Here is a 22,338-nt window from a genome sequence, read left to right on the forward strand (position 1 = left end):
CATCCCCTGCTGCGCTTAAGCACTGTCAGCAGCTCGATCATCATCATCAACATCAACATCATTATTTTCTGTGGCATCCTTGCGACCAACACCACCACCAACTGAAGCAACAGCAGCAACAGCAGCAACAGCAACCAACCAAAGAGACGCCTCTCAGTTGCCAGTTCCACTTACACACATTTCACATTTCAGTTGCAGTCAGAATCATCATCACTTCACTTCAGTCAGTTGTTCGTTCGCTCGCAATCGGAATCACAGTTTTGGTTTCATTTCATTTCTTTTTTTTCTTCGTGTTGTCGTCGTCCGTCTGTCGCTGCCTGCGCTGACGTCGCAGTCGTCGTCGCAGTCGCTGTCGAGGTTTTTGCGCTATCGCTGTGAACAGCGCTGTCAGCGTCACGTATCCGTTCGGTACTCAGTCTTGTGAAGACAACCGGCAGATAGAGACGACACCAAATCAAACCAAATCAAATCACAAATAAAACCGAATTCGAAAATCATCTAACCAAGGAATAACTGCTCTAAAGTATTACGCATACGCAACGTGTGCCACAAATAAAAAAAAAGACATTGATCTCATCAAATCGCTTTTACGCTCTCTTTCTGCCATGTCGCGTCGCGTTGTTGTCTCGCTCTTGTGTTGCATATGATTTGCCTGTTTTTTATTATTTTTATTTACTTGAAACACTTTCTGCATTGTGATAACTTTGGAAGAGAAGAAACGTGAAACGAAGACGTTTGTTAACTTTGTAAAAATTGAACGGCTTCAAAATGATATTCGATCGTTATGTTATATCAGGTTGGTTACTCTCTAAATGGATAATCTCTTTCTGTGTGTGTGTGTTTGTGTATTGTCGCTGTTATCAGTTGCAGTTTTGTGTTACCAGTTGTGGATGTTGCCACAAATAGTTGCAGCAGACACCTGACTTGACTTGTCTAACATAGATTGCAACACAACTGTTTCAGTAAATTGATTCTTGTGTGTGAGTGCAGACGTATGAAAGTGTTTAAAATCAAACTTGTGGTGAAGATTGTGAAAAAACCATTGAAGAATTAAAATGAGACATGCAGAAATGACTTACAAACTCAGTGATGTCTGCATATAAAAACTATTTAATAAAGATAAAGATTACTTCATCAATACTCTGCAATATAAGCTGCCAATTAAAGTGCACTACAAAATTTGATTAATTCATATTTGTGTTTGTCATAATTGTCATAAATCAATTCTATATTCAATATTTAATAGATATATTCAATATACAATAGATACAGTTCATTTTTGTTTCATATGGACTTCACAATGATTTGTATATAATTTATAAAGAAGACATCATTACTTTATTATACTTTAACAACTAAAAGCAATTGAATTGATAATGAACACTAATGGTTTATTTATATCACCAATTGCAAAAATAACAAGGGGTGAAACATATGACAAAATCTTTAAAATTAATGTATACTATATATATATTGCAATAGATACAATTTAATTTAGCTTTATATTGTCTACCAAATTGGTTTTATACAATTTATAAACAAGACATCAACAGCTAAAAGTAAATGTGTTACAGCAATTCATTTTATTATTATCATTGCTTTATTAGAAGTTTCTTTTTTAGCTTTTTATTGAGTTCAAAATTGATTTTATAGAATTTATAAGCACCGATTAAACATAATAGTTAGACAGCAATTCACTTTATTCGAAGGCATTATCTAATTCTTGGAACTATTTGATTTTGCCTTCAATCCTTTTAGATTTATCACACACAAAGTTGTTATCACCAAAAGTTGCCTTTGAAAACTTTTGATTTGCCTTTTCTACAAACACCTTTAATGCCAAAAATGAGTCACAAGTCAGTAAGCAAAACTTATCATGGCAAAGCGCAGCTTCCCAACAAATTCCTTAAATATAATTAACTAAGCTAATTAATAGAATAGAATCACAAAGAAAGAAACATGTGTATGATTAAATGAGTGCATAAATAAAACTAAAAGTGAATAGTCATGAAGAATTCAAAAGTGTGGAAGCAACTTAATTGAAATTGTTGAGGGCGGCTCTTGAGAACACTTCTAAAAAAAAGGAAAACAAATTCTCGAATGGTTGCGAAAGACGCCGTCGGAGGATCACAAGTTGAACTAGAGGAACTAAAGATACAGATTTGATGGGCAAATAGCGTGTGCCAAGGAAGTGCGAAAGTTGTCAGGTTGTTGAGGATTTGTGTTTGGTTATTTGGCTATTTGGTTATTTGGCTATTTGGTTACTCGACCACCTTCCATTGTTTGTGTTGAGTGCGGCGCATTTCTATGGTCAGATACTTATCACGAACATCATCAGGGTTTTTGTTACTGCCTATTTAACTATTAACTGTTGCTGAGTAGTCACACACTCACACTCACACACACTCATACTCACACTCATGAGTGTTGAGTGTTGACTGCTCGATATCTTTTTCGGGTTTTTCGTCTATTTTTCCGTTTACTCGGTTTCGTTTTCGTTTTCGTTTGCGCCGCTTATCGGCAAATACTTCTGCCAGAGACTATATATATATATATGTATATATGTGTGTAGTTTGTAAGTTGTCATATTTTGTCTAACAGCTCAAATTACGATTTAGTTTCAAGTGTTTAAAGAAGGCGGTAGGTACAAGCCTTAGACAACAATCGCAATCACAACAACAACAACAAGAATAGACAAATATAAATAAATAATCGACGCGTAATTTGTTGCAACTTTTTTTTCGGTTTTGTATCTCTTTTAGTATTCGGGACAAGTGTTTTCTTGTTTATCTCCTTCACTTGAATTTAGGGTCTAGTCATCGTAGTGCCGGGTCTTTAGAAGGGTAAATAGAGAGGCAACAGTTTCGTATTGTTGAGCAATTTTATACGGAATTAAATGGTTAAGAATTTCAATGAAGAATTCGAAAATGTTATTTTTATTTTAAATTCATAACTTAATTCGTAATAAGTCAGTACAAAGAAATATGAATACGAGTATACTACTTTATTTTAATACGATTTCATTTTAAATAATTGCACAAATGTTAAGAGATATATGATTATGATATTGTACTAAATAATTACAAGAAAATAGAAATAATTGAAAAAAAGTTCTAAAATCAAGATTTTGGTCGAAGTACTTTGGTCTAAAAAGTGCGTCAAGAATGAAAATTTTAAATCTCATCTTGTTTTCAAGCAAATTTGATATTAGACCAAGTTTTTATTAATAATATTAAATCTTATTACAAGATTTAAAAAATATTACGTTATATTTTGTATTGGTTTTTACTAAGAAACACAAATATAGAACTTGTTTGGATTAGCATATTATATGATTATAATATTCTATTAAATATTTACAAGATAATAAAAGTATTCCTAAAAGGGTTCAATTTTTAAGAAATATTTCATTTCAACACACAATTGGAGAGGATTTAAAAAAATTCATTTGTTTTTCTGTAATACAAACGAAAGTTTTGCAACAAAATCAGTTTCCTTTAATTAGTTGATTTTATATTTAAAAACAAAATAATTAAGTTTTAAATGTTACAATTTCGCCTTAACAATCAATACTTAAAAAAGTAAATTCTTATAATAGATAATAAAAAAATTACCATTTGTTCAAATAGAGGTTCAAGAAGGTCACAAGAAATTTGATTTTATTTTATTTAGAAATAATTGATATTTTTCAATTGAAAATTCAAAAAAAGATCGAAATTATAAAATTTAAAAATTCAAATTTAAAATAATTTTTAATAGAAATATTACCATTCACATAAATTAAAAAAGTGAAGCAATATTTTATTTTATTTTATTTTACGTGTTCTATGAGACGAATATGATTTTATTGTGTTATTCAATTGAAATTAATGAAATTTTGAAATCCGAAATTCGAATAACTTAATGGGAAGCTGATCTGGTATATCTGATATATCTATCGTGGTGTTAAATGTCAGGTTGGAATGAATGTCTAGTCTGGTTTCGGGGGAATCCATTTGGCGTGTCTATTTATTTGATAAGCAACAGCTGAGCAAGTCACATCTTTCAAAATAAATAGAAAACAAATGCGATATGTATATACTCGTATAAATACATTTGTATATAGCGAGTGAATAAACAATCAAATATTTCAAATAGTTACAATAAGAGAAAGAGACAAGGAATTTGAATTTGAAATCAATTCAATACAACAAGACATTGTTTGCACAGGCTGCGCAGGTAATGCGATCTACAGGTGAGCTTTAGCACACACTCACATACCTGAGTACAGTGGACACTCCCATTGAAGAGATAGATGATCGTTTTGATAGCAGTGTGACGAGTGTTGAATGAGTGTTGAATGAGTGTTGTGTGTGAATGACAATTTCAAGTGCAAAATCGCAGAGATAGAGACTGAAACAGCAAATTAAACATTGTGATGACAACACAGATATCAAAGCACTATACTATATCTATATATATATATATATAGGTTTATACTGTTGTTGTTGTTGTCATGAGATAGCTGACAGCTGTGAACTGTTAACGGGAAGCACTTTCTATTTTTGTTGCGATTAGGATTAAGTTCAAAGTCGAAAATCGAAAACTACTAATCGAAAATTCTTTTATTCGTAGGCTCCAACGGTGACAACGGCGACTACGATCCGAGCGTGGTGCGGCATCATCATCACCATCATCATCATTTGGATCTGAGTGCAACGACGCATCACGGTTCAACAGGATTCTCCGGATTGCCGCCGGCGCATTTAGCTGCCACACTTGGCAGCCCAAGTTCATCGGGTGGTCGCCCCGATTCGGATTCATTTGTTGCTCGCAACCTGCCACCGACGATATCGCCTCCCTCGCCCACATCGTCGACCAGCAGCAACAACATGCAACGCCAGCAACAACAACAGCGTCACTTGCGTCCCAATTCATCAGCCGCTGCTGCCGTCGCCGCCTCGGCTGCTGCCTCGCTTTCGGCCTCCAGAGCGGGACTCGAACATCTGCTGAGCGATGAGCATGCGGAGCGTCTGCTGATCGATATGGCGCGACTCCGCGAGCCCGTCTCCAATCTCGATATTCGTGATAATGGCGTCTTTGCCAAGACTTATCTGCCCCGCGGCACCCGCTACGGACCCTTTCCCATGCATCTCTGCCAGCAGCCCAGCGAACGACATTTGGCCTGGGAGGTGAGTTCAAAGTTTATCCTTTATACTGTAATATAATATATATAAGATATATTATATTTATGTCTAAGATACCTTAGATACTGTATCTTTGAAGGTTATCTACAAAGATTGCAATTGAATTGCAATTCTGTAGATTCCACTTTATACTAAGATACTAAGTACTAAGATACTGTATCTTTAATGAGTTTGATTTGCTGAGAGGTATCTGAATTGCAATTGAATTGAAATTCTAAAGAACTCACACTATTAGTTATTAGTGATTTGATTTGCTCAAGCGTATCTTTAAATATTGCTTATGAATTTGAATTCTGTAGGTTTGCTTTAATTGAGTGCGTAATTTCACCTACTGTAAGATACTTATATATTGTATCTTTACGTTGCCAAAAGGTGTATTCAAGTAATGCATATTCATTTATCAATTATTACATTCTTACATTCTGTAAGATACTGACACTAAGATACTGTATCTTTAATGGGTTTACTTTGCCAAAAGGTTTATTAAAGTATTGCATATGCAATTCAATTAGTATCTAGCATCTTTTATATTTATTTTGAGATTATAATTCCATATTCATTTATCACTTAAAACATTACATTCTTACATTCTTTATGATACTGATACTACTGTATCTTTAATGGGTTTGCTTGGCCAAAATGTATATTAAAGTATTGAATTAGCAGTTCCTGTATCATTTATTTTAATTAAGTGCTAAATTCCATGTGCATTTATCAATTATAACATTTCTACATTCTGTTAGAAACTGTATCTTTAATGGATTTTCTTTGCCTACAATTTAACAATTGAATTAGTATCCTTTATCTTTTATATAAATTCAGTGTATAATACCACTTTCATTTATCAGTTATTACTAAAGAATATTGATAGAAATATAATGTATCTTAGACTGATTTGCTTTGTCAAAAGACAATTCCAAATATTGGCTTAATAATTGAAAAGTCTTTCGCTACCAAATTTAACAGTTTATCTTATCCTAATATTTTTTTATATTTCACATATTTGTGCATTCTCGAAGCACATATTCAAATGCGTATTTATTGAGTGAAGTATTTCTCCAAGTTAAGTTAAAATATCAACTTCCAAATGTTGCTGTGTATTCTAGCTAAATCTAGTTCTTAGAATTATAATCTATCTTTCATGTTTACACCCTGTTGAAGATCATTTGCAAATGTGTATTCATTGATAGAATACTTTCTATTAATTTCAAAATGTTTTAGCATGTCCTAATCTTAATTTGTTGAAATGTTTATCTCTTTATTGATTAAAGAGTTCTTAATGGCTTTGCTAAAATTTGTATCTTTAATACTTTAATGCCATCTTTTCCAAGAACAGCTTCAAATGTGAATTTATGAAGTAATGTATTTCAATGTTTTATAAATGTCCATAACTGTCGATGAATCTTTTACAGAGTGTTAATCACGCTATGTCTAATTCTAAGAATCCCGTAGCTTATCTTCTAAAAAATATGTGCAAAACAATTGATAATACTATCTCTACCATGCTTGTGCAATGCATTTGGTTTTCAATAGACTAGAATCTAGACGCCAGATAATTCAAAAGCAATTTCTGTTTCAAAGCAAAGGAGTTAAAAAATGTATTGATTCTTTATTTGAATTGGTAGTATTAAAATGGAATTTTATTCGGCATTGATGTTTTTCTTAATTTGTAAAGTACTGGCTTTTTTCAGAGAGATCTTTAATTGCATAAGTGCTAGTAACTATCTTTGATTAAATTGTATATTGTTTGCTTTACTCTGGTGGTAAAATTGCATCACACTTCGTTGCTCAATTAAAGAGTTCTCACTGATACCTCGAATAATTGCCAATTCAATTATGCTAGCCGCGACATTATCCTTTCCCATATGTCCACATTTTTATATATTTTTGCCTGCTATTTTTCGTCTCTGATTTCATTTCGATTTTGGGAAATTTAATCCTATCAAAGCTGCGCGCGAAAATTGCACGAAAATTGCGTTTTTGCAATGAAAATGAAATGCAATTTTTCCGGGAGGTTTTTCGGTAGGAGAATGGGTAGGAAAATCAAACGATTGGAAATGGATTTGATTAGAGCACGGGGATATTTGCGGCTCGCTACGCACAATTGTCAGTCAAATGTGCCTAATCCTTGGCCAGAGCTAATTTCCTGGTCACATCCACAAAGTGCACCCTAAATGAGGCTTAAGTTGAGGCCCAAAAACTCGGCTCCGTTCGCAGCGAGATGATTCCAATTAGTTTAGGGGAAACCCTTCGATTGATTGTCAGTCAGTCAGTCAACTGACACTTTTCGTTCAGGCAGAAGGTCCAAAGAGAGAGGACAGAGGCAGACAGACTGACAGACAATCCAATCAAATTATCGCGCCTAGTTCTGTTGACAATTGTCACAGGATAGCTGATTCTACCTAGTCCTGCAGATCGTTGTCCCTTCTTCTATCTGTTGTGGCATTCAGGTATTGCAACAACATTGTTACTGCTGCTATTTGATTTGCCACTCGAGCCAACTGAATTTTTGCCAATGTGTCAGTCCTCAGTCCTTGGCTGATCCCTTCCTTATTTCTTTCCTTTTTTTTTGCTGCTCTGGATGATCCTCAAATCAAGCGCACTTTTCCCATTCACATTTCCGTTTTGACAGATACATTGGCCCTATAGCTCTGTATCTGTATCTTCAACTCTCACTGTTGCTGTATCTGTATCTCGTGTCTGCATCTGTATCTGTGTCTGCCGCAATTTGAAGCCCGTTCTCTAGGTGTGAACCCAACACTTTTCGAGATTATCTCTGGCGCGTAAATATTTTTCTTGCCCATTGACTGTGTCATGTTTTTGCTCCTGCTGCTGTGGCCTCTTTTTTCATCTTTTTTTTTTAATAACAATAATAAAAACATATGAATGGCGAGGACAACCTGGACATGTTTGTCTTGTCACATGTGTGTTCCTTACAATTCGAAGATTAGCTTCACACACTCTCTCTCTCTCCATGCATATGTTTTTATTATTCCCCCCGCCAGTAAGTAGTCTTGTTATGTATCTATTGGATATCCTTATGATCTTATCTTTAGTGGCTGCCTCATATTGCACAGATATTTCCGTTATCCAGTCATCTCAGTCTCAGTCTCAGCTAATCTCCTCGCTTCTCCGGTTCCTCTGCAGATTTGTGCGTCATGTTTGTAGTTCTGTCATAAAACATGACAGTCTTTTATTGAGTTGTTTTTTTTTCGGGAAGGATTATTTGCAGTTTTGAGGTGATTTAAAGTTGTGCAATTGATTGAGCAAATGAAAAAAGATTTTTAGTATAGTTTTCTAGCAACAAATTTGTAATATTTACAACAAAATAGTATTAGTATTGCAGTTTTTAGATGAAAATTAAATATGCCTTTTTTTGTAGACATAATTTTTTGTTAAAAATATTTCTATTTATATTAAAAGTGTCATATATATATAATATATATTTAAATTTTTTTAAATTCGTATTTTAACAAGTTTAAAACTTTTGAAAAGTAAAGAAATAATGAATTTTCCTTTATGATCAGCCCTTTACAAGCCTTCAGTATAACGATCTCCATCTTATACTACAATTAATTTGCGTTCACTCTTATACAAGTGTACTACTACTACTCGTATAATTGCTTGCGGCTTTCTCTTCGCTTCCACTTGAATCATCAGTCGCTCCACATACACACACTTGACCACTCACACACACACATCCTCTTACACACATTTGCAAACATGCAGTTTGCAGTCATGTGTAAACCGCAACTTGAGTTTAATTTTATAAAATATACTTGCATATTTGCATGCGATTGTGTGTGTGTGTGTGTGTGTTGCTCTCATATAATTCTTTGCATACGCCACGGCGCCGAGCACTCGAAGCGTTGTTAACTTAATTTTTGGAGCGTGCACAAACATATGCTCTCATCCCGCCGCCTCTGCGCCTCCCCCTCTGCCCAGACTCTGCAGACTCTCCCACTCAAACACACTTACACACACACACACACACACATACATACATATGTGCAGACGCACGCCACTTAATGAAACTGAAAAAATAGAAGAAGCACACAACAAAAAAAAAAAACCAACTGTAAAACGCCGTTTTTCCATATGACTTGACAGACAAGAGGCTGACAACGGCGACGGCGACGTCGACTGCGACGCCGCAACGGCATACGCAAAGTCATTCAGCTGTTGTTGGTGTTGTTGTTGTTGCTTTCGTTATTGCTTTGCCCAGTTACGAGTTGTTGCTCTTGTTGTAGTTGTAATTATTGAGGTGGCTGCCGCTGCTTCCGTTGGCGTCACAGAGTCTAAGGCGTATTGCTCATTTCGCTGTTGTTGCTGTTGTTGTTGTTGGGTTGCCAAACCGCAGTCGGCGATTTGTGTAAATTATGCGTATTTAGTTGCGCCCGCCATGTTGTTGTTGTTGTTCTTGCTGTTGTTGTTGTAACGGCGCTGCTTTTATTTTGCATACAAAATCTGTAGGCGGCTGCTCGCAATTCATATTGCTTTGTTTTTGACCTTGACTAGGGCAGACGCACGCTAAGTGCAAAAGGGATAGAAAGAGTATTTTCTTTGAATGAAATAGTTTCTTTGTGAATTACTATTGAGTGAATAAGTAGTCTAGAAAAATATGCAGCAATAATGCAGTTATTCAGCTCAAAAAATTCCCAAATTAAATTTCCTTTCATGTATTAACACTTTGTTGTCTTTGGCAATACTAATAAATAATAATAACAAATGGCAATACTAAAAATAATAATAACAAAATTTATTGCTACCTTTTTACAATTCTACTACCTTTTGACAACTGTAGTTTTCAACTCTTACTCCACTTTTACAAATAGCAGCGCTCTTGCGCGCAGTTGTCGGTGCTAAGAGGTTTGTGTCTCAGCTAAGGCACGCCGTTTAGTACAGTTAGCACAGTTATGCGCATCAGCTTGTCCATAGATGGCGCCAGTAGTCGCATAAAACAGCTCCCAATTGAACTTTAATTAAAAAAATGGAATTTATCAATTAACAAATGTTTAATTTTAATTCGTTTTAGGTAATTGCTGGACCGCTGTTTCATGGCTGGCTCGAGCCCTCAGCGGATGTGGCCACATGGCTGAAAAAAATACGCGCCGTGCAAATCGATGAAATCGAAGAGGCTAATTTAAGGAACTTTATCATTGCCGGCTATGTGAGTGCAACATTAATATAATTTCTGTTTTTTTTTTTACTTTTATAATTAAAAATGTCATTTTTTAATAGCTGTGGTACGAGACGAAGCGGGATGTGAATGCAGGCGCTGAAATTGTGGTCGATGCACGTCCCAAAAGTCCCTACGATATCAGTGACAGTTTTCCTGGCGCCGGAGTGGGGGGAGGTGCGGCGGCGGCTGCCGCAGCAGCAGCAGCGGTGGCAACAGTAGCCAACAACAACAACAACAATAGCAGTAGCAACAACAACAACAACAACAACAATAGCTTATTAAGCAACGATGATCGCAGCGATCGAGATAATGGTAAGTCCAGAAATATTAATATAAAGTATATATGCTGGTGGCAGACAGCTGTGGCATGCTGCAATTTGTGGCACGGTCAGCAGTGGGAAAGGGGCACGGCTATGATGCGCGTGACAATGAAGCTGGCACGAGCCTTGCAACATGATATCATCATCAACAACAACAACAACACAGCAACAACAACAACATCATCAGCATCAGCTTTGGAAGTGTCAACAGCATCGCAGGATCATAAGGGAGAGCAAGGAGAAGGGACAGCGGCAGGGGTAGGGGGCAGCCTTTTGTTTAGGGGTTAATTCACACCCTTGTGTGTGTGTGTGGCAGGGCAATTTGTGTGTGTGACGCATGCGCCTTGCACCAATCTGTGGCAACACCGCACATGTTTTCATTTGTTATTAAAATGTTTGATAATTTCATTAGAGATCCATCAAGCGGGCTGCCTTCCCTTCTCCCCCCTCTCTCTCTCTCATTCGTTGTAAAATGGCACACGCTTCATTTAAGCCTAATCCATTTTGAGAGGGTTGCCGCATGTTGCAAGCAAGCAAACGATCGTGTTTGATTATAAACATGTGGGATTTATGCACGTCTCATTTAGCCATTTCCAGCCAAGGATTTAACTATTTTTCTATACGCTGCTTCCCCCTTCCTCTTTCCCTTCCCCTTTCCCTTCTCGTCCTGCCTTTTGTGTTTGGCTTTTCAGCTTTTTATCACGCGTCAAATCATATTTGAGCGAAGGACTTTTAATAATTTTTTATTTTGCTTTTAATGCCAGCTTTAAAATTTGAATACGTAATTGATCCTTCACTCAAACGTTACAATTTCTCAATTAAAACCATATTTATATAGCATAGTTTTTATTTGGAATCGCATCTGGCGCAATTTCCCACAACTCTGCAACTCTTGAGAGTTGACTTTCAGCGTTTCGTTCTTTCGTTCGTAACGTATTTCTGGCCAAGTTTTCACTCAGCCAAGTCACGGCCTGTTGGCCACACACGAATGCGTCGAAGTTCGGTAAGACACAGGACCTTCAACCTTCAGGGTCCTGGCCCTGTTAAGAGGGTAGCTAAAGGGGCCAAGTATGCTCTGTATATATGTGTGTGTGTGGTTGAATTGGTAACAAACGACTTGGTAAATTGTTAAGCATGAGTTCTGACCGTTACAATTTCCACATAAACTGAATAAAATTATCTCTCAGGGAAGTCAAAAAGTAACGGATAAGAAAAATAACTAAAAGAGGCACATTTCATATAACATTGAAAGGGAACTAAATATATTTATTTTGAGAAGTTAAGAAGATATGTATAAACAAGTAAATTTGCTGGCTAAAAAGGACAAAATATATAACCAAATATTCAAAATTTGAATTTATGCATTTATTTTAATAAAGCATGAGTTCAACGGCATAAATTCTATTTAAGTCCAATTCAATAATTTGGAAAAATCTTAATAAATATTTCATAAAATTAAACAATGATATAATTTTACAAGATTTCAATGAAGGTGTCTAGAATATATTTTGTTAAAATTAAAAATGACTTTACATATATTTTATACATCATATATGTATATATTTAGCAGTTCAAATATAGGACATTGAATACATGTTAAAAAATTAATAGATAACGATACTTTAATATAAATAATTGAAAAATTATTTAAAAAGCAAAAAACACCACGCTTTAAATAAGCAGATTTTTCTTGCAAATTTTTTAAAAATGCAGCAAAATTCAATTTATGGCATTATGACAGTATTATTCTCATATTTACAAACTGACCAACCAATAATAAAATTTTTTCAAGTAATTCTTAAATTAAAAATATTTGAGCTAAGAGTAGCTACAAGAACAAATTGTACTTCATCATTATTAAAAAAATGAACAAATTAATTTTATTGATTAAAAAGTAATTAAAAAAATTATAAAGGTTGAGAAATAGTAAAACCAAAAATGTTAATATTTATGCAATTAGATATGTTTCAAAAACAAGTGAGAAAGTTGCAATCGAGTGTGCTTGACTGTGAGATACCCGCTTCCAAATTTGAGTGCGGTATTATTCTTAAATTATAACAAATCAATATACCAAAGAAAGTACTACAAATATACCGAAAGCTATTTTGGTATTTTGAGTAAAAGCGAAACAGTGCGGTATTTTCATAAATTATACCATTATCAAAATACTATAAATATACCGAAAGCTATTTTTGTATTTCGTGTAAAAGCGAAACAGTTCGGTAGTATTCTAAAATCATACCAAATCAATATACCGAAAAAAATACTATACATATACCGAAAGTTTTTTTTGTGTATTTCGAGTAAAAGAGAAACAGTGCGGTATTATTCTTAAATTATACAAAATCAATATACCAAAAATATACTATACAAATATACCGAAAGGTATTTTTGTATTTTGAGTAAATGCGAAATAGTACGGTAGTATTCCTCATTTATTTCAATAAATACTAAAATTTATTAAGGAATATTTATTTTATTAAGAAATATACGTCGATTTAGTACTACAATATACTATAGAGTACAAAATATACCAGATTGTCAGCCAAAGAAACTAACAATTGCAGCGGGTCTGAGAATACTTTTTTTTATTTTTGTTTAACAAGTTTTCTGTTACCTTTGGGGCAACTTAATCTAGTTTTATATTCAGGGAAAAAAACGTATTAGGTCTCAAGGACGTTTAACTAATAATATGATGAGTTTATTTTCGAATTATTAAGTAACACAGAAATATATTCAATTTGATCAGCGACAGTAGCAAAACTTTTATGACTTGTTCAACTTGAAGGCTTAGTTTATGTGGCCATTTGGAACAGAAATGACAAAACAGAGCATAGCACACAGCCACCACAGCATTGATCACAGCACAGCCACAGCCACAGCCACAGCAAAGAGCAGAGCATAGATCAGAGCTCAGAAGAAACAAAAGAGTCGTAAGGCTAAAGCCAGAAAGCACTTTTGAGATGGCTTTCAGCTTAGTGCGGTGTGACTTCAATGGACCAATCAAAGCCAGCAAAACAATTGAATTCAGACGACGACGACGACGATTCGAGTGTGTTTGATTCAATTCGAATTCGAGGGAGCACACGCCAAGAGCTAAAAGAGTTACCAACAAAAAAGCACGACCAAGCCCAAAATACGAAAAGATACACACACACACACACAGTGACACATTGTCGCCAACAAAGCTGATAGATGATTAATGAGCTGGCATGTTATGCCCAGAGTTACCAAACTAACAAACTACAAAAAACGAATCGTAAAAAACGAAAACCGAAACTGAAGCTGAAATTGAAACTTTGCCAAGTCGCGTTCACGTTGCGTCTTCTGGCTAAATGATCATCGTGGTGTCAATTTGGGCATCATTAGGAGTGTGTTTCTAGTTTTTTATAGATAGATAAAGCCGAAGCCGAACCCTTTTTTTTTACGAGCTGCTGCCAAATCGATTAGCAGGCGGATCTAACTTTGATTTTAACCAGCAGCAGCAGCAGCAGTTGTAAGGTGTAAATAATTCAATCAATCATTTGTCAACAGTTTTCGGCTTCCGTTTGTCGAATTTTCAGGGTCAGCAAATAATAGTCAGAGAGAGTGAGAGAGACATACTTGAGCTACCATCTACAATCCTGATTGCAAAACTCTGAAATGTCCATTGAATTTCAGTAAATCAATCTACAAGTTGCAACATCGACAGCTGCAACAGCAGCATCGATTGGTGAAAAGCGTGAAAGGATTGAGAATTCAGTTGCAGTTGTTGTTGTTGTTATTGTTGGCCCCTCTGGGACAACGTTGATAAGGTGGCAAGTGTGATTTCCAACTTGATGTATCGCTTGAAAATATTGCGAGGAATTTCAGCAATGCTTCTTTATTGCAGCATATAAAAGAAAAGAGTTTCAAATAGTTTAAATTGCATTTTAGTTGCAATTAGCGAATAGGAAAACAGTCTTCAGATTATTCAAATTAACTTCGACATAATTGAAGCAGTTAATTTAAGTTAGTTAACATTTACAACCTTGGAAAATACTCAATTGATTCCTATTTACAATTAGTTTTACGAGACTAGGGCAATAGAAAACGAAGTACTTGGAAAGAAAGAGATTCGATGGCCTTAGTAGCTAGCATTCCCTTCTTTTAGATATTATTTTATTTTGTATAGTAATTAAACACGTAAATAAATAACTAAATGGAAAGTAAGACAAGAATTTGAAATATTTGCAGTTACCCATTTAATGAGAAGGTTATGGCTAGAGTTAAATAAATATATATAACTTTTATTTAATCAGTTGGTCAAAGGTGTAGATTGAACAAAAGGAATGTAGAAGTAGTAATCTTATTTCAATAATATGTTCAAATAGTTTGAATGCTATTTCGATTTTATTTTTGTATCAAAAAAATATAACTGATCATGTACAAAATATTTGCATCAAAATGAATGAAAGTTTTTTATTGACTTTTGTTCTAGGAAATGAAATTAAAATTAAAATGAAAGGCAAAGATTTCGGATAAATATCTTTGTATATTTTAAATTCATTTTTATTGCATTAAAAATAATAGTATTTTTGTACTTTTTTCAATTTTATTAAATTAAAAAGTCATTATTTTCGATTCTTTGGCTTTTAAAATTATATCAGTTAGTACAGTTTAAAGTAGAAGCTATTTGATTTCATCCTTCTCATTATTATTATTATTTTATTGAAATAACGAATACAATTCCCTATTGTAATAAGATTAGCCAAAGCATCTAAGGCCTTCAGGCTAAAGAGTTCTTTCTTAACTTGTTTTTATGAATGAATGAATGAATCTTATTTTTTAAATTCACAAATTTCAATTTAGAAATAAATTTCAATGCTTTTAGTTCAAATTTAAACAGACAATTAAGGTTAGATTACATTTTTTCAGTTCTTAGCAACTTTCTCAAGTCTCTGAAAATTTGATTAGTTGAATTTTAAATTCACTTATACAATATTAAAAAAAAATGTTATTACCTTTAGTTCAAATTCTTTTAGTTGCATAAATTTGTAGCATAAGCTATTTTGAGTTATATTTCAAATTTAATAATTTTAGTATAAATTTCAATGCTTTTAGTTCAATTATAATATAACCAGGGAATTAAGTTTAGATTCAACTTTTTCAGTTTTTAGCAACTTTCTTTCTTTTTCTGAACATTTGATTAGTTGTATTGGAAATTTACTTATTTGAATTAAAATTTCATTTCTTTTAGTTCAAATTCTTTCAACTGCATAAATTTCAAGTCGAAACTATTTTGAGTTGTCTTTTGAAAACTTTCTCAGGCTATTATGCTTATCAGTGGGCCAGCTGACGCCTGCTTAGGGCAGCAAAGTTGTCTGCTAGAGAACCTCTTTGACCCTCCCAGAGCCTCCTAGATCCTCCCTCTTTAGAGTTTCCATATCCCACGCTGTTTCCTTACGTGGGAATCTTTCTTTGTTGTCCCTGCTCGCTTTTCTGCTTCTCATTTTCGAGCATATTGCACACGCTGAAAATTAACTTTTGACCCGCAATTATGCAGACAGAAGCAGAGCATAAACCATATTCATCATCAAGAGTCACCCCTAAGGAGAGAGGGTGAAGAGGAGAGGAGAAGGGAGAGGAGTGTGGGCTGCCTTGAGAGGCAACACCTGTGTGTTGTGTTTTGTGTTTTATGTTTTGTGTGTGTGTTTGGTAAGGTGCTATATGACTTTTTCGGAATGGAAATCAGTCCAACGGAACCGAAGCTAACCGCGAGCCAAGAGCTCGACCCTTGTGCACTGACGTCCCCCTCCTGGCACTCCTCTCCCTTCCCTCACTCTTTGCAGCGATGAATGGATGTGTTTGCATGCATAATCTTTGGTCATTGTCATCCCTTAGGTTGCATTCTTGGCCAGCAGCGGGTTAAGGGCGCACACCTGTGTGAGCGGAGGCGAGTGTGTGTGTGTGTGTGTGTGTGTGTGTGTGAGTGTGTGTGTGTGTGTGAGTGTGTGTCACCTGGTGGTTGTCCAAGTGCCAAGTGCCAAGAGACAACAACGACGACGACGTTTCTCGTTTCTCGATAGTCATTTCCCCTCGGAATTGTCATTGGGCTTGTGTACTTGGCACCCCCGCGACCCCTACAGCACAGTGGTAGAGAGGGGGGAGAGGGGTGTGTGTGTGTGCTTTACTTTCATTTCGAAACAATTATCTATTCAACGTCAAGCCAGACTACGATACTGCGATATGAATGCACACGATTTGGTTGCTGCTACCAATTTTGTGTTAAGTGTTTGCGTGCTTACCACTATCTATGCAAGTGTATCTATGTCTGTGTGTGTGTGTGTGTGTGTGTGTGTGTGTGTGTTAGCTGGTCATATGCCAGTGCGTCCTGTGTCCGAGTCGAGTCCTTTGGCCCGCTGCAGATTGTTAGCGAGCAAACAAAACATTAGCTCGGCGGCATAATGCGAACAGAGCAACACACTTGTTCCTCAAACGCGAAACCGAACGGTTGTGTCAAGTGCTCAAGTTCTCAACTATCTATCCTCTTTGAACTCTTCCAACAATCATCTCATATATATCATCTCGAACAAAAAGTGAACATCAACTCTGTGCTGTGTCAAGTGAAGCAACATTTGCTAGTGTGAGTGCTGTGTAAAGCTGATGAGGATTCACCTCTAAGTGTAGTCTTCAATTGAAACCAATTTTATTTTTAATCAAGGAAAGAAGAATTAAGATTTCAGTATTTTAGATAGCTAATTTGAAATCTTCATATCTTCAGTACTCTTTAATCCACCTCAAAGTGAAATTTTCATTTGAAGTCAATTTTATTTGAAATCAAGGAAGAAGAAAGAAGATTTCAGTTGAATTAAAAGCATTTTAGATAGCTTATCTTAAATCTTCATATCTTTAGATTAAAAGGTAGTCTTTAATCCACTTAAAAGTAGAATCTTCAATTGAAGCCAATTTTATTTTAAATTAAGGATGAAGAATGAAGATTTCAGTTTAATTTAAAGTTTTTGAGATAGTTAATTTGAAACCATCATATCTTCAACGCAAAGAGTTGTCTTTAATCCAAAGTTAAATGTGTTTGATCAAGTATTTTAATATTTTCCCATTTAAAAAAAAAAGGAACATCCAATTTCAAAAATATTGTTTTGAATTAAGACTGAATTATTTTTCATAATATAAAGAAATCAGTGAATTCAAAATAAAAGACTGCATTATTTCAATAAAGATAAAACTGAGATTTCAAAATGAAGTTTTAAACTAAGGCTGAATTATTTTTCATGTTGTTACGATCATCTTAAAATACTTTTTGAATCATTATAAAGATCAGTTCTCTATTTAATTTAAAATGTTATTAAAATTCTTCTTCTATATTCGTTGCAAAGAACAGTCTTCAAATTGTATTATTTCTAGATTCTCTATTTCAATATTTCTGGACTTAAAAGACACAATTTTTTATGGAATATTCAATTCTTAAATGGAGTTCAGCTTGTAAAAAATCGAAATTTCTCAGAGGAATTCTAATTTCAACGAGAAAAAATTTCGTAAAGAAATCTTTAAGAATTTGTAATTTTAGAAAAGAAATAGAAAAAGGAAAAACACCAAAGAAGAAAAGAAATTTTGAAGTTTTTTTTTATTTTAAACAGAATTATATAAAAAACATTATATTTTTGGTTCTACTTGTATATCGATAAAATTCTATTGAAGATTCCCACTTTAATAATCTTCAAATACCTATTCATAAAGTCTCCTCTAATTATTCTTATTATAGCATTACAATATTCTAAATAGAACTCTCGATATTGTGTATTGCAGGTTCCCATTATAGCGGTGACGAGTACAGCAAGGAGAAGAAGGGCGATAACGATTTCACAGACGACGAAAACGGTTTCGATATACGCTGTGAGGTCTGTGATAATGTCTATACGGATTTAGAACGGTAAGTTAGTGAATCGATTAAACTACTTATAGCTTATAGAGATAACTATTCGATAAACTCTATAGAAGAGAATGTCTTGAAAATTGCTTTGGCATTTCAACAATAATCGCAATCAAATTTCGTAGCACAAACCAAAAAAAAAAAAACACAAAAAACAACAATAAATGGTCGAAAACAAGCTGCCAATTAGCTTCCAACTTACCCATAGAATTATGGGTGTGCTTCTCTCAAGCTGATGGCCGTGGGGGCGGGGCAGCAAGTAGTGAGGGGAGGAGGGGGAGGCAACTATTCCCAATTGTGGCTAAATGCTGCTCGTCGTCGGCGATCTTAATTAAAAGTTGATAGCGATAATACAATATTTAGTGTGGCCAATAAAGTGCCCCATTAAATTGGCCAAAACTCCAGCTCAACGAATCAAGTTAACCAGTTGAAAGTGAGAGTTAGCCATCATTTGAACTGGCTAATTCCAAGATACGAACGAGTCTCTTATTGATTTTTTTATTTTTATCATTTTATTCACTCAAGTTCAAGTCAAAAGTCGGAGTCTTTGAGACACTTCCAGTAGCGTCGATTTCTTTGATGGAGTTTCTATAAATGTAATTAAAAGCGGTTTTTTTTGCCAGATCGTAAAATTTTAGATTTAGTTGCTAACAATATAGTAAGTTGTCTTTTAAGGTGTTGCTAATGTTGTTGATTTTTTTAGAACAAGAAGTTCAGAAGCATTTTTTTTTTGAAAATAGTTAATTGAATGCAACTATATATTAAATTTTAGTTCATAAACGAATCATCACCATATTGCATAATAAATATCGATTAATAGAATTTTAAAATATGCATATTTTAGATGTTTACTGAAGATCTTAAAAATCTTAAATAATGTGGAGAACAGAGATAGTAAGGAAATTGATTGATTGATTGAGATTAGCTCTTTATAAAGAAGATTGTGACAATCGAATTCTTTTTATCCAATTTAAAACTTTCTTTATAATCTTAAGTAAAATTCAGAAATTTAACGAAAACCATTTATTAAACTATTTTTTTTTTAGTATAAGGATATAGTGCTAAATTTAGAATAAATTCAGGAAAAGGCAAAAAAACGAAATATGTGGAAACATTAAACTAGTGAATCTAGTTCTTTATAAAGTAGTTTGCTATAATTTGAAGATCTCAAACAAATATTATGATTTGGATAGAAAAGACATTTAAAAGATTGATTGATTGATTGATTGATTGAGATTAGCTCTTTATAAAGAAGATAGTGACAATAGAAATCTTTATATTCAATTTAAAACATTCTTTATAATCCTAATTAAAATTTTGACATATCAAGAAATTCATTCAGTTTAATAAATATTTAATGTTACGTTTAGTACATTTAAAATAAATTCAGGAAAAGAATAAGATACATAAATATGTGGTAATATTAAAGTTGTGAATCTAGTTCTTTATAAAGTAGTTTGCTAGACTCAAGTTCTAGTAGAGGTTCTCTACATATCAAATTGATTTAATTTGCCGCCTTTCAAGGGAAATCATCAGTTGCATCTGTTACACGAAAAACTATTATTATTCCACTTTCCATAGGGGGATTTCGAGATCTTTAATCAAGACACAATTGCTGCAGTTAATGCAAAAGTTTTGTACAATATTTACAAATATTTTACACCAACAACAAATATTACTACAACAACAAGAACAAGAACAACACGCGAGTTTTGTTTCTATTTGCGTTCCAAGTGCTAAAGTGCGCTTTTGATTTGAATTTGATTTCGAGTGTTGTGTAGAGGAGAAGGAGTGGAAAGTAAAAAGAAGAAGAGGAGCAGGAGAGAGGTGTGGGTGGTCAATACGGCGACAGTTATCGGTCAACTGCGTGTGTGTGTGTGTGTTAGTGTGTGATTTATTGAATTTTAGATGAGAAACTCACTCGAGTGAAAGGAGAAGCTATAACGGACCTGCCTGCGTGTCTCTTTTCTCTCTCCCTCTCTGGCTCTGCTGTCCATCAGGCTTTTGCAATTTTATCTGATGTTGAACATGCATAGCTTGTGCTCTTGTTGTTGTTGTTGTTATTGTAAGCAAACAAACGCCCACACTTCAAATGCTGTCTCTGGGTGCCGTCAACTCTTCCATGTCGATGACAACAAAAACAAAATCACAAACAACAACGAAATGCGAGTGGAAAAAAAAAGGGAAAATGTTAAAAATGTGGCCGCCTTTTGTCGACGTTGCTCCTCCCACACGTTCCATGCGATAATCATCGCACAATCAAGGACAACAGCAAGAGAGTGAAGAGAGCGCGCGTGTAGAGTGGAGAGTTGGGGAGTGTGTGCGTGTGTGGAGGACACTCATTGGCCGCAGCTGTTGAAAAAAGAGAGTGAGAGAGCGTTGAGAGATCGCTTATCTGTCAGGCGCATATTAAATATTGAACATCATTTGACTAATTGACGCCAGCGAGCTCTTTGCTTTTGCTTTTGCTTTGTGTTTGCCTTTGATTTTGCTTTTGCTTTTGCCTTTTGGGCGTCACCCGCAGTTGGACAACAAACAAAGCGCCTGGTATAGAAGGCGTGTGAACTGACGCACTTGACGCTCTGATTGAGGCTGTCGATTGTCCGTCTGTGAGTTTGTCCGACTGTCGCAACTGCTAATTTCATTTTTTTTTTTTTACTGATGACAGCCACTGCGATAAACAAAACAAAAAGCAATAAACCATAAAAACCATTATGTCCTTAACCATAATTTGAATTGGCTTTCATTTCGTTTATTCTATATATTTTCTTTTCTTTCAGTCTGGATGATCATTTGGTTGGCGCACATCATTTCAAGCGTGGAGAATTTGCCTGTGAACTTTGTGGCCAACGATTCTGCCATCGTCCTTTGCTAATCAAACACGGAGCTATCGCCCACAACAATATCCGGAAATATTCCTGCGAAAATTGTTCCAAGGTAAGACAAATGAAAACTGCTATTTTTATGTTTAAATGATTATCGAAATGGGATTAGAAAGAAAGTTAATATAGGAGAAGCATACAAGAAGAATAGAATATAATTTAAGTGAATTTTATATTAAGATCAAAGGAAGGTTTAAACAGTGTTTTTTAGATTGGGAATAAGTTAATATAATATTATTGAGAATGCAAACAAATGTTTGGGATTCAGAATGGGAAACGGTAAATAAAAAATGTTTAAAAATTTTAAGAGAAGGAATTTAAGGACGCTGAGAATGGATGCTAAATATACAAATCTTTAAAAATTAGTAGAAAATATTTACGCATTTCTAAAAATTCATATTATTTTAAAAATATTTCTGTTTGGAAGAATTAAATTCTATATTCATCAATACTGAAACTTTCCCATTGATTTAATATTATTATTTCGCATAGTTTCCGTTTTCATTTCTTCGCAATTTTTATAAAAGTTAGCAAATTCATTGAAAGCTGTTTTCGACCTTTTAAAACTCTTGAACTTGAAACTCAACAATGAATTGTTGTCTACATTTAGAACAAACTTTGCGAAGAATATCCGAAGCTCTTAAGATCGTGTTAGGATTAGAGTGAGGTGCTTAGAGAGGCAGCGGCATTACCTTAAATGAAATGATCGTATCATTAATTATTGTATCAGGTCGTTGTGGTATTTTTGACTTTTGATTTCAAGCAGATCAATAGCCGCAGGCGCTTCAACATGGCATTAAGTAAATATAAAATAAAAAAAAAAACGTATCGAAGAAACCTCTTTGGTTACTTGTCTTTT

General features: G+C 34.4%; 1 protein-coding gene across 1 annotated transcript in view; it reads left to right on the forward strand.

Annotated features, from left to right (window-relative positions):
• Window positions 1–549: 549 nt before the first annotated feature.
• Window positions 550–22,338, forward strand: part of LOC132793320 (transcription factor hamlet) — a 28,191-nt gene continuing 6,402 nt past the window's right edge. The window contains 6 exon segments of the mRNA XM_060803134.1: window positions 550–796; window positions 4,615–5,171; window positions 10,222–10,356; window positions 10,428–10,680; window positions 18,474–18,597; window positions 21,378–21,534. Coding sequence (XP_060659117.1) covers window positions 769–796; window positions 4,615–5,171; window positions 10,222–10,356; window positions 10,428–10,680; window positions 18,474–18,597; window positions 21,378–21,534 — 1,254 coding nt within the window. The 5' untranslated portion in view covers window positions 550–768.

The sequence above is a fragment of the Drosophila nasuta genome, chromosome 2L (assembly GCF_023558535.2).
Source record: "Drosophila nasuta strain 15112-1781.00 chromosome 2L, ASM2355853v1, whole genome shotgun sequence".
In the NCBI taxonomy this organism is placed as follows: domain Eukaryota; kingdom Metazoa; phylum Arthropoda; class Insecta; order Diptera; family Drosophilidae; genus Drosophila; species Drosophila nasuta.